This window comes from Phascolarctos cinereus, unplaced genomic scaffold (genome assembly GCF_003287225.1).
Source record: "Phascolarctos cinereus isolate Bilbo 61053 unplaced genomic scaffold, phaCin_HiC Scaffold_4;HRSCAF=312, whole genome shotgun sequence".
In the NCBI taxonomy this organism is placed as follows: Eukaryota; Metazoa; Chordata; class Mammalia; order Diprotodontia; family Phascolarctidae; genus Phascolarctos; species Phascolarctos cinereus.
This window is the reverse complement of record NW_027555847.1, coordinates 95,030,170-95,044,434: the sequence shown is the minus strand read 5'-3', so window position 1 is coordinate 95,044,434 and position 14,265 is coordinate 95,030,170. Positions and strand designations below refer to the sequence as shown.

The following is a 14,265-nucleotide window of genomic DNA, read 5'->3' as shown; positions in this document are numbered from 1 at the left end:
TACATTAATTATATTGTGCTCTTCTAACAACACAAAGAATTACCCAGGGCCCTTTCCTCTAGATTAGAACCACTGAGGACTGGCTGGGAATGAAGGAAGGAGGCTCATCTTATTAAATAAATGTTTGTTGAATTGAGATGTCTGCTTAATTGTTATTTGAAACTTGTCCAGATATGTTTTCTTAAAACTTTCAAGGGCCTGGGGACTATATAGCATGATTTGTTTCTGGTCCTTTTTTTCTACTGCTTGATCTTAGCGAAGAGAATTTTTCCAGTTTAGCTGCTCGGTTTCTGACCCTACACATGTCCTCTGAACAGCCACAAGTCTTATGTGATCTGAGGTTTAATATACATCAGGGTTGTTTCATTAGGAAAGTGCCCCCCTAGAAATTACCAGAGATTGCTCTCAGCTGCCTCTGAAATAACTGTAACTTTGGAACTTCTGTACAAGGAGGTCTCATACAGTCGCTAATTTTGCTTCTTGTTTTATAATGTTCTTATTCTATACCCACCTGCATCTTGAATGACCCTGTACACTAAGATTTTTTCACTTTGCATCTCCAATTCCTGGGCCTGCCAGCCAAAGATGTGTACTGAGAGTTATGGTTTGAATCTGCCAATCCACAAGGGGCTAAGAAAATGCAAACTCCTTGTTTGTGATGGGCTGCCATGGGATGAGGTGAATTCTTTCACTGGACATGTCTAGGATGTTGCAGAGCAGAAGAGTAAATTCAAATAGAAACAGGTGCTACTAAACATAACAATCCCTGTGAGATGAACATTGACATCTGTATTTCACTGCACTTTTTTCATTCTGTTAAATATGTACCAATTACATTTTTATCTGGTTTGGCTTTGGGAATGTTGCCAGTACACGCAGCTGTGGTTGCATGTTTGACATCACAGTGAGGGAAGGCATTCCTGTTTCAGACCCTTCTATTTTGGAGATTCTAGGATTTCATTTCTCTAAGTACTGTGTGAAAGGTAAGAATGGGGCCAGATAGTCAATGAAGCCCTGAGGCATGGCAAGGACTGGAGGCTAACTATTTAGTCTGAAGTAATTACAGACAATTCTGTACGGAGGGGTATGGACCAGAGTTGAATTGATCACAGGACAGACTTCCCCGGAATCTTCGGTCCTAGCATCCAGAAAAGAGAACAAGTACCTTGACAGTTATCCAGGGACCTTTTTCTAACTTTGAAGATGAAGTAGCTCATCATGTAAAATCACTCACTTAAGCTAGGGCTAGCCTGTCACCTAGGATTTAAAAGAACTTTGCTGGGTAAAGTTCTGCTTTCTGTCATCTGGTAATATTGCATTATCTGCCCCAAGGATTACACTTGTCCCTTCTTCTTTCTTCTTGTTTCAAACAGAGACCCTTTTGTTGTGTTTTACAGTTTTTTAAAAGATTCAACTCATTCTGTACTTTGTCTCACTTCTATATGTCCATGACATCTATCTGTATCTATCCTTAGTTACAGTCTCCACATTTAATCTTTCATACGTGTCCTTTAGGTCATCAGGGAACTTTGTCTGCAGTCACATTGGGCTCTTTATATGCTTTTCCCTTTTCTTTCTCAATAGGATAACTCACATTTGCTTGGTCAGAAGTAAAATACACATCTACCTAGGCTCAGATCCTAAGGCTTCATGGGCATTTGAATCTCAACTTTTCCTACCATTTAATAGTCCTCTACATGGGGTTTTCCATAATTCTTAATGCAATCTGAATGGGTTTATATAACCAAACAATCTTTCAAGGTTTGTAATATACAGTGTATTTGATTTGTATGAGAATGTCATAAGGTTGTGTGTTATCTCTTAATTTTCTTTTATAGTTTCAGCCCTTACAGAGATAATTAGATTAGGTCTGTAACTCTCCAGCCAATTTCATATGCCAATAAAGTAGCATAGCATAATCACTGTAGTCCAGAGTAGAAGTTCAATCTTTCTAGTTCTCTGTACCAGCTCATTTGACTTTATAATCTTTTCTATTATAATTATAATTATAATATTTTCTATTATAAGAAATATATTTACTAAAAGTTAACCTAAGCAATTTAAAAATATTAATTTATATTAATGTTCTGGCTTTATTACTAACTTGCTGTGTGACTCTGAGTAAACAAACGATTCCTCTTTAGACTTTAGATTCTTCATTTTTAAAATGAAGGGACAGACTAAATGATCTAATGTTTTTTCCATCACTAATAGTCTGTGATTCTAAGATTAATTCTTTTTACAGAATATCACAGTTGCAAAGCACCTTGAAAATGGCGCCATCTATTCCTACATGTGCATGAATAAGAATCTCATCTGTAACATGCCTGATAAGTGATCATCAGTTATGATGAAACTACTGCTGTCCTCTCAAGCACCTTATTCCCTTTTCAACTAACTTTGACAGTTAGGAAGTTTCTCCCTTTACATCAAGGCTAAATTTGCTTCTTTGCAAATTCTACCCATTGAGCCTAGCTATGTCCTGTGGGGCTAAGAAGAACAAGTTTGTTCTCTTTTCCACTTCAGAGCCCTTTAAATATTTGGAGACAACTACGATGTGACCCTTAAATCTTCTCTTCTCCAATTTAAGCATCTCCAGTTCTTTCGACTGATCCTCCTAAGGCATGAGTTTGAGGGAGATCCCTACACCAACATAGTTAACCACTTTTCTAAAGCAAATAAAACTCAAAATACAAAAACAGGCAGATGGCACAGAGGAGAGAGTACTGGCCTGCAAGTCAGGAGCATGAGTTCCAATCTCGTCTCAGACCTTTTTAGTCACATAACCCTAGACAAGCCACTTAAGCTCTCTCAGCTTTGGTGTCCTCATCTATAAAATGGGGATAAGGACACTTCCCTCACATTGCTGTGAGGATCAAAGGAGATGATATATGTAAAGTGTTTTGCAAGCCTTAATGTACTATATAAAGACTATTATTATTACTAGCCTCCTCCCCCTATTTTCAAATATTGATGCCTTTCACATTAGTATACCATTGGGAGAGCTTCGAATTCATCCAGCCATTGTTTGGTTAAATTAAATTGGATTTTTTTCACTAAAAAAATCTATTTCTCTCCCCCTCAACTTCCCCTCCCCATTGGAAAAAAAAGAAAATTCTTGTAACAAACATGTATAATGAGGAAAACTAATTCCTACATTGGCCAGGTCTTTTTTAAAAAAAAAAGTTTTAGTATGCAACACTAGGTGTGAAACCTCTCTGTCAGGAGGTGGAATATATATTTCTTCATGTATTCTCTGGAATCATAGTTGGTAACTGTACTGATCTGAGTCCTTAAGTATTTCAAAGCTGTTTACCCTTATAATGTTTTTGTCATTATATAAATTGTTGTCCTGGTTCTGCATACTTTACTTTGTATTAGTTCATACAAGTCTTCCCAGCTTTTTCTGAACCTTTCTTCTCCATTATTTCTTACCACACAACAGTATTCTACTATATTCCTAATACTGTTCAGTCACTCCCCAGTTGATGGGCACCCCTTTGGCTTTCAGTTCTTTGTCATCATTAAAAGAGGTACTATAAGTATTTTTCTACATATAGGTCTTTCCCCCCTTTCTCTGATCTCTTTGGAAGCATAAGTCTAGCAGTGGTATAGCAACGTCATAGGACAGGTCCAACGTAGTGACTTTTAGGGCATAATTCCAAATTGCCTTCCGGAATGGACGGAAATTATGATAATGATGCATATTACCTATTTCTTTACAGAGGTGATGGACTCAAGATTCTGAATAAGAATCTTGGTCAATGTGAGAATTTCTTCTACCTGACCATGAATCTTTGTTATTTTTTTCTTTCCAGTGGAGAGTGGGTGAGAGGAAGAAAAAAAATAAATAATTTTTAAAAATTTATGCTTTTTTTAAAACATCACAGTAATTTCTCAATCCTTCTCCCTCCCAAATGTGTAGTTAAGCAAAACTGACCAACAAAAAACCATGTCTGACCAGGTGCTACATGACAATGAACCTGCAGTATACCACCCCTCTACTGAGAGGAGGGATGTATGTTATATCCTCTATTCTCTAGACTGTTTGTTACTAATAATCAGAATTCATAGTTTTTGTTTTGTTTTCATTTATATCATTGTAATCATTACGTATATCGTTCTCTTGGTTCTGCTTTGCCTACTCTGTATCACTTCAAACAAGCCTTCCTATGTTACTCTTTATTCTTTATATTTGTCATTTCTTATAGAGCAATAATATTCAATTACATTTGTATATCACAATTCATTCAACCATTCCTCATTGGGTAGTACCCTACTTCATTCTCAATTTTTTGCTACCAAAAAGAGTACTGCTACAAGTATGCTATCATATTTAGGAAGTTTCTATCATTTATCTCCTTGGGGTATATAACTTGTAGTAGAACTGCTAGGTCAAAGGATATGTGCAGTTCAGTGATTTTTCTTGCATAGCTCCAAACTGTTTTCCAGTACAGTTGGACCTATTCAAATTTCCACCAATAGTATATTCATGTTTGTCTCCTCAAAGTCAAATATCAACTATTTCCACTCTTTTTCATCCCTGACAACATGATACGTGTTAGGTGAAACCTAGAAATTACAATCAATTCTACTCATTCATGGTAGTTATGTTCTCTACAGTGGCTATAAACACTGAATCAGAGAATACTGAACCATTGCTTCTAGGGGAGATGCAGGTATAGGTTTCTTTGAGTCTTTGGTCACATTTACTTAAGCACTTTTTCGAACAACCTTACATTCAGACCAGATAATTTCTTCTTTCTTCTTCTAGACATATTATATTTTTGATTCATTAAGATTGACCTCATGGTCAACAGCACCATAATATGCCTGAATGAAGTTTATCTAACACACAAATTTTCTCCATAAGGTAAATCACAGCTTTCTTGCATTTAGGAAGGTTTGACAACACTTTAGCACTATACTTGATGGTCATTTTAAATGGTGAAATAACCAAAATTCAAAAAAAGTGGCACTGAATAGACCACAAAAAGAATGTTTATAGACTGAAACAAGATAGAGTATTAGCTTGTTCAACCTTAGCTGGGAGTGTTGATTTTAGGGTTACAAATAAATTTTAGAGAGTTGGAGAATTAGCAAACAGAGAATCCACAAATAATGGGGATCAACTGTATTTTAATGGATATTTCTCTAATTAGTGATTCCAAGAATTTTTCCGTGTTGTTCACCATTTTATAGTTCTTTCCAGATTTTATGTAACTTTTAATTATTCCAATAGTTAGCTTTTACAAATGTCTGTATTATGCATAGACCCTGACAAGAATGATATCTTTTTAACTTACCCAGAAATCTTACCTTGATGTCAAAACTGCTCCTAGTTATTTGTCCCCCTTGCCTTATCTTCTGCGTACTTCTACTTAAAGAATAATTTTTCTTACTTCTCATTCTTAGCTTGCCAAAGCTCACATTATATATTTAACATTTGTTGAAAGAATTAATTAACTAATTTCCTAGCACTTCTCTAGCTTTCTTATTTCTCTGGTCAAAGGCTGTGTCTCCTTCAACTTCTGCCTTGAGGCAGGGAGTCATAAAAACCCTATTGTCTTTCTCACCAATTCATAAAAGAAGGAAATTACTCCAGCCCCACAAATCTGCTCAAAAGCTTGGTATATCATTTATATACAATGTTTGTTTGGCTGCTGAACAGCCTACTTCATCAGCTCCTCTAGAAAAATTAGCTTCTTTAGGAACTGTCCCAGTTTCAGAGTTTAAAGTTATGTTATCCTTTATTTAAAAAAAACCAGAAAATTAGAGGAAGAGTAAGTGTTTTGATTTTAATGCTATAATTCCAGAATCCTAGAGAATATTAATTTTTAGTTTACTTTATTCTTTAAGTCATCTGCACTCTGAACATTAGCCAAATCATTCAAATCAATAAAAAGTTTCACTCCTAAATTTCCTATCCAATCCAACTTCTTCTCCAACAGAACCTACCTATAACTGAACCACTAATCTTTTAATTTATAATTAGATTAAATATAGATGGCTTTACCAAAAGCGGAATTAACACAGGAGAGTTAGGGCTGCATAAAGAGGGACACTTTTAAATGTTCAGATTTTCTATTTAACATGGTTCAGAAATAAGAAACAAGAGAGGCCAAAGGCTTACAGACTTTATAGAAGCTTTGTACTTATATGCCATGAATACTTTCTTTGAAAAGAAAGTCAGGAAGGCCCTCACATGTCAAGTACTAAATTATATCATGAAATTGATTATGTATGAATTGAAAGGAAATGACCAATTACTGCAGACATTTCTTAATCAGCCATCTGTGAATCAGATCAGTGAATTATTAGAGCAAAGATCAAAATCAATGCCAAATTAGATGAATAAAAATTATAAGGTATGATACATGATTTGAGCAATTCCAATCTGATCTACTTTTAAAAATATTTAAAACAAAATATGAGAAATGAATAAAAGGATATAGACTATCACCAATTCCTAAGTTCAATTAATAAATAGATCCAGTAGCCTTTTCTCAGGCCTTATGCTCTACTTTTCTGCTGTTTTTGACATTGCTGACCACTCCATTTCCCTCCTCCTGGATCTTCTCTCCTCCCTTGGCTTTTGTGACATTGTTTTCCCCTTGTTCTCCTCCTACCTGTCTAAGTACTACATCTTCTGACCTTCTTAGTCTTCTAAGAAGAGTTGGGTTGAAATTCCTCTTCTGCTCCTTTACTGTGTTTACTAGAGCTCTTAGGTTCTTTTCTCTTTCCTCTCTACATGAACTTTTAAAAAGATCTGTTTACCTCCCCTGGTTTAAAGGATGATCCTTTAAATCTAAAGATGATTCCCAAAATAGCAGATGACCCCCAAATCTAGAATCCATTCCTATTCTCTGTCACGTACTGCCTGATGGATATCACCTTCCAGATGTCCTACCTCACACCATAAACAATATGCCTATAAATGAACTCATTATCTTCCCACCTAAACCTGTTTCTTCCTCCAAACTTCCCTTTTCTACTGGGGACACAATCATTCTCATTTTGTAACACTGGAGTCATCTTTGACTCTTCTCATTCACTCATTCTCCAACTCCTAGAAATTGTAAAGTCTTATCAATTCAAGATCCATATTATCTCTTGAATCTGTCCCTCCAACCTCCATTCACATGGTCATTATCCTAGTTTAGGTCCTTAGCAATTCTTCCTTAAACTACTGGTCTACCTGCTTCTAGTTTCTTACTTCTTCAATACATCTTTCATACTTGCCAAAATCATCTTTCTAAGGCAGAGGTCTAACCACATAGTGGGTTCACATTACTTAATTATCAGATAAAATACAAGCCTCAGCCTGACATAAGGCCTCCCACAATCTGGCTTCCATCTGCCTTTTTAGTCTTATTTCATAATACTCCCTTTCATATAATCATACTGAGGCAAACTAAGCTATACTAGCTCTTGACCTAAATTCAGTAATATAACACAATTCATATAACCCTTTTCCCACGCCTGGATTCAACTCCCTGCTCATCTCTGACTTTCAGAATCCTCATTTTCCTTTAAGGCTAAACTCAGATATTATTATGCCATAGTACCTTCCCAGATGCAGACAATCGATAGTGCTCTGCCCCTCCCCATGTTTTCCTTGTACCATGAATATCTGTATTTACATGGTCTCTCTTTCTCCCTTTACCTCCAATTAGTATATTGAGAGTAGGGGCGATTTCATTTTCCCTGGCATCTAGCAAAGCACCTTGAACATAGTAGGCACTTAATTTTTGTTTGATTGAATTTTAAGTAGTACAACCTCAATTCAGAAGCAGTGGAGGAGAAAACAAGGTTAGAGGAAGTCTAGCCAGCCTTGCCCTTACAGAAAGCAAAGACCCAAGTGAGCAAGATGATCTCAAGGGTATTTAAGGATGAAATTGGCAAGAGAACAATAAACAGATGGAAAAGATCTATGGGGAGTTCCAGAACAAGCTCTTTTCTCCATCAATGGCAGTGGAAGCAACACATTAGAGATGTGCTTCATAGTGAAGTGGAAATGCACTGAAGAAAACAAAGATGAAAAGAGCACTTAGATTAGACCAAGTATACACAAAAGGAGGTCCAGCTGGAGTTTATACAGTTTCAAGGGCCCCAAAGAATCATTTCTCAAGTTAATCTAAAAAAGGAGGGGATATTAAATGCTTAGAAAAAAATCATAGGCCTTATTATTATAAATTTTTCAAAGGTAACTAAAAAGTCTATTTTCCCATCACTACAAAAATCTCAATAAGGAGAGCTTAGAGATATATCAAGGGTATCATGGATGAAAACTGAAAAAGGGAAGAGGCAAGCTTTCCAAATGCTACTGTACAGCAGATCACATCTGTATAATCACACAACCAACTGAAAACTACATCAAATATAAGATCCCACTCTGCTTATTGTTTGTTGATTATTTTTTTGAAAGTCCTTTGATTTGGTAGAACAAAACGCCACCTTGAAGACTATCCTCAAACAAGGTATTTTCCATGCATATATCAAAATAACATAATATTGCATGAAAAATATAACAACAGATAATTTTACTTAAATGACTATTATCAATCAGTGGGGTATAAAAGAGGGAAATGTACCCTTGCTAAAAGTATCTGCCAAGAAGAAGGCCAGTATAGAATTCAAACTGAGTAGTGAGTCCCTAAATATGGTGAGGTCTGCAGATAGTATTGTGCTCACTACATTAAGCCCTGGAACAAATATGAGCCTCCTAAGTGAGGTCCTTAAGCATTCAAGAGTATGGCCTAACTATCTACACAGGAAAACACATATATTATCCAAACTATGGTTTACAGTTTGGTAGGTGACTCATAGAGCTGGTCCATCAGAACATGTATCCATTTGTATAACTGTATAAAAGTCTAGTCAAGGAGCTAGAGTGAGAAATAAAACAGTATACAGCCTGTGTGTTCCACTGCAATCCATGCAAACTCAAGAGATCTGAAGGAAGGCTCCCAGCATGTTGAATGAAGCCCTTAAAGAAAATGTGTGGGAAGATCATAGACAAGACTTACATAGGATGAGTGATGGTAGGGATGGGAGAAATGTTGCAATCTGAACTGTTGGCAGGAGCATACATGTTGGTAAGATCATCACTCCACTGAAATACCAAAGTATGTGGATTTTTTAATGACATAAAATCTACTCTTCACACTTAGGTTTTTGTTTTGTGGTAAACCAGATAGTAAATGAAAGCTCAAAGCTGCTAGTAGATAGCAACATACAGAGGATGTAATTGTTAGTCGCAAAATGTGATTGCCTTGCCAAAGCCATGCAAATGTCTGCCAGGGCACTGAATCTTATTAAATGAAATCTTAATAAAATTTGAGAATGACCCTGTCCCATCCCACCCCCCAATGTAAAAAGCAGCTGGTATATTAGAAAACATTAACAAAATGATGATTATGATGATTTCTACTCCAAAAGATGAAAAAGACAGCATAACAATGCACCATACAATGTAACACGATAACATATGGTTTAAGAGTGATAATTACACTACAACAAATGTGAATACAGTATGACACTATGACTTATGGTATAACACTGTGACATAAAGTATAAGAGTGTGACATGGTATAAGTGTGATATGTTGTAATGGTGGAATGCTTGCTATAAATGTGATGCAGAATGTATCCACGTGACGACATAACAGTATAATGATGTTGTAATAACAGTGTGGTATATGACACAACAGTATGATATGATGGAGTGGTGGAGTCCATAGGAACAAAGAAATATGAGGCTAAGCTCTATATTCCAGTGTTCACCAGGGATTCTGAGACTTTTAAGGTTTCTTGATTTTTTTTAACTTTTCCAATTTTTATATATTTTAGCTCATTTGTTTCCCAGTGGCTGTTGGCAATAAAATCCCTTAAATATATTAAAGGTTGCAAGACTTTGATAACTTCTTAGGAGAAGCTTGGAGACTATATTTTGCTACAAAGGGAAGAGAGATTCTGTGTAGAAGCAATAGGTAACTAAGAAGGGAGTAGATACTCCAGTCCAAGTGAGTTGGTGTAGGGAAGGGGGGAATGGAGTTGGGAAGGAGAGAGAACCTGCTTGGGACCAAGAATCATCTCTAGAGAGTCAGATGGGCAGACAATTCCTACCTCCTAGTGCCCTAGAACAGTAACTCTCTATGGAGCTAATGGCTAACAAATGAAAACCTATCTCTTAAAGGCACAGAATTTACTGATTAACCAGGCAGAGGATCAAGCCTGTTGTGCTAGCCAATCATTATTATTTTTTGGGGGGAGGCAATCAGGATTAAGTGGCTTGCCCAGGATCACACAGCTAGTAAATGTCTGAGGCCACATTTGAACTCAGGTCCTCCTGATTTCAGGGCTCTATCCACTGCACCACCCAGCTGTCCCTTCACCATTATTATTACTTCTTTGGGAGTGTCTTACAAATAAGGCTCAAAGGATTGAATGGGTGCCTTCAAAGATTCATAAATGCAAACTACCCTTCTCTGACTTGGGCAGGACTCATGCTTCTTGATAAAACATCTGACACCCAATAATCCATTGTCCTGCCACTTTAACTGGCTCCAGGAACAAGTCAACTGTCCAAAAGGCATGTTAAAGACCAAGGGCCAGCCACTTGAGAGGGGAAAAAAGGAAAGGGGCAGGGAGAGAAGGGGAAGAGGGATGGGAGAGAGAAAGAGACACTGAAGAACAACTCTAAAGCAAAACTGACTGTCACGTCCCAGAAAGCAGAAAGGGTTTAACACAGACCACTGGCGAATCTAATTTTGAGCAGTGATGAAATTCAGGAAGTCTTACTAATCACACTTTGCAGCAATTCCCTCCAGCTGTTGTTAACTGGAGCAATCACCTGATTGTCAGAGGGTGGGGAAGTTCTTATTTTTGAACACAGGCATTCATTCACTCATTCATTCAACCCAGCAGGTAGACAGGCAGTATGATACCTAGCAAAAGGATTTATATAGAAGGTAAGAAATATCGCTGTTTCATGCTGCATTTTAGTTGACAAAAAACTATCAAAATGATCCTATTTAGGAAGAGGTCATTAGGAAGGTCACCATCTAACAAGAAGCACAGTAGCAGGCTTTATAAATATAAGCTGGACTGAGCTGTTCTCTGAACTCAACAACCCACCATCCGGCTCTGAGAAATCATATAAATCTGGAATATATTTCCTCTTTATCTTTGTCCATCAAAATCCTCCTCTTTCTGAGGTTCAACTCAAATGGTTCATCTTTTAGGAAGCATTCCATGATTTTCCTAGCTTAAAGTGGTTTCTACTTCTAGTTTTCCTGGGCACTTACTGGATCACAACGCTCAGCTAAAGGGCCACTTTCTATGAGAGCCCATTCCTGATCCTTCTGATTGCTAGCATTTCCCCCTCTGCCAAATTAGTCTACACTTATTTTGCATATACTTGTGTGTATACATGTCTCCTTGAATGTCAGCTCCTTGAGGGCAAAGAATGTATCTTTTTGTCTTTGTAGCCTTGGCATTTGGTGTAGTGCTTGGCATATAACAGATGCTTTAAAATGCTTGTTGGTTGCTTGATCTTTGTTTACTATTATACTTTACCTTGTACTATAGCTGTCAGTGTACATGTTGTATCCCCATAGCCCAGTAAGCTCCCGGAGAGCAGGGACTGCATCATTTTTTATCTCTGCACTTCCAGCATTGAGTATAGTGCTTTGTTATAGTAGGCACTTAGTTAAAATTAATTGATTATATCTATATTTATTTGTATACATACATATATGTGTAAAGATAATCTCAGTAATGTATATATGTGCTAACCTGTTGCTGAATTACTTATAATAAGGTCTTAGGAGCTTCAAAACTACTCTTAAAAAGTTTTCAGAGGGAACTAAATAAATTCTCAAGATCACCCCACACACATCCTTAATATTACACGCCCAGATGGAGAAAAACTGTAAGGAAGAATTTGTAAAACCTCCACCAAAACAGATAGCAGATATTATCCTATCATTTCTTCAGTGTCAATTTGGGATCAGTACTCACCATTCTTGAGTAATCCGAGTCTGCAGTTCTGGTAAGAGAAACTGCCCATGGAAACAGTAGATGGAAGAAATGTTGGAGAAGATACCAGTTGTTACCTCAGATGGAATACCAGCTTCTGCCAACTTGGTGCAAAAAACCTGCAGTTGGACAATCAAGAAATCACTGAATGAAATATTTTTAGATCATTCATTTCTACCTAATGTGAATTATTTGCTTTGGGAAGGAACCTTGAGGGATACAATTTGCATGAAGCCATATACATTCTTTTATGATTTAAACTGGTTCAAAGAAGTACACTGCTCAAAGGGCAGTTGCAGTCAGGTCCAGATGATGTAATATAGAGGAAGAAGGCACAATGGATTTAGAATAAAAGGGCCTGAGTTTGAATACTAGGCTTCAAGTTTCTTCATTTTCAAAATGAAAGGGTTAAAACAGATGATCTCTAATGCTCCTGCTAGCTCTAAAATCCCATGATTCTAAATACATACTTCTAGGACTCAAGGGCTATGTGAAAAATAGGAGTTAAAAACTCCTCCATTAGAAACAAAAGTCTAGGAATGGATGAAACCTCTGAGAAAATGCAGGTTTATCTGAAAGAAAAGGATGACATTTGATCTGTCTTCAAATTGCCTGGTATGTTTTGTAAAAAAGAATCTTAAGGCTTTACTTTTCTAGTTAATTAAAAATCAATATGAATAACACATTTGGTTATATGTATATACATTATATCTTTTATATATCTATATCTATCTATCTATCTATCTTGAGGTTTCCTTTATTTATTGAGCTAATTATAATACTTTACATTTTACAAAGCCCTTTCACATCCATAATCTTACCTGATCCTTATAAAAGCCCCAAGAAAGGAGCAGAGCTGGAATAATTATTATTCCTAATTTTCACAAGAGGAAAATTAAAGCTCAGAGAGGGGAATAAGTGGCCCAAAGCCATCCCCCTAAAGGAATTTCTGGTTCCAAAATACAGGGCTGTTCCCACTCTAGCACACTGCCTGAACAAACAAAGAAATATCATACTATTTGCCTTTCCAACTATATTCTGAAAAACGGTTCAAGATCATTTAGGATAGAAGATTAGGCACTGAATGGAAAGATCGCAAGAGGAATTAATCTTTAGTAAGCAGAAAACTTCGGCCTGTTCTCAAATTGAAATGAGACTTTACTTTTTGTATTTTAAAATTACTGATATATAATTTTTGGCTATTTCATAATCATTTCTGAATATGCTCATCCTCTTTCGCCTCCCTTATGTAATACAGTAATGGGAAGATGGTTTACTCTATAAGGGCTCCATTCCTCAAGAGCAGGCTTCGACATGCCCTTCCTGGTGGGCTAAACAGACAAAGCCCAGATTACAGAATCAGGAAGCACTGAGTCCAAGCCCTTCACTTTACATCTGAGGAAACAGAGGCCCAGACAGGCTAAGTGATTGCCCACAGACCACATAACTAGGAAGTGTCTAAAGTGGAATTTGAACCCAAGGTTGGTTTTGTTTTTTGTTTTGACTCCAAAGATCTGTCCAGTATGCCACAGCAACTTTAGAATCTTGTTTCCAGCATGTGTGACTGGGGGCTGGGCGTTGTGATGATGAATACTCTTCTAATTGCCTGAGAAATCAGGAGGTACAGAGAGAGCCCCAATTAGTAGGGACAATCTCTCAGCCTCCTTTACTTCTGGGCAATGAGTGAGGCAAAAACTGCTGTGAGTGGCTCAGTGGGGAGGACAGTGACTGACTCATCTTGTCCCTGGCCACTCTCTGTGAGCATACAGCACTTCATTTCATTTGAGGTCATTCTTTCTTAATCTTGAGTGAACAAGCCCTCAAAGAAGGGCATACCCAGAAGACCATACGACTTTGGAAAATAACACCAGAGTCATTAGTAGACTCCCCCAGAGGTGGTCATGGTGAGTGCTAGAGTGATAGTGGCTGAATATAAGGACCTTTCTGTAAAGAGATGTATACTGACCTGAGGAGGGCAATAGTTGTCTTAGGGGGTAAGACCCCACATGGCAGAAATGTGTCAGTTGTGTATTCCACAGGGCCCAGCAAAGAGCTACACCTAAGGGGCATTTCATGAGGACTCCAGGAAGGAAGAAGGGGATTCCCAGGGCCAGGATTTGTGAGTTTACCTTTTGGTTATATATGTTCTCTATAGTAGATAGCACAGCAGATAAAGCACTGGGCCTGGAGTCAGGAAGACTTGAGTTCAAATCCAGCCTCAGCC

General features: G+C 37.3%; 1 protein-coding gene across 1 annotated transcript in view; it reads right to left on the bottom strand.

Moving 5' to 3' along the window:
- Positions 1-14,265, bottom strand: part of FGD3 (FYVE, RhoGEF and PH domain containing 3) — a 198,263-nt gene that overhangs the window by 62,547 nt on the left and 121,451 nt on the right. The window contains 1 exon segment of the mRNA XM_020999038.2: positions 12,024-12,160. Within this exon segment, the coding sequence (XP_020854697.2) occupies positions 12,024-12,160 (137 nt within the window).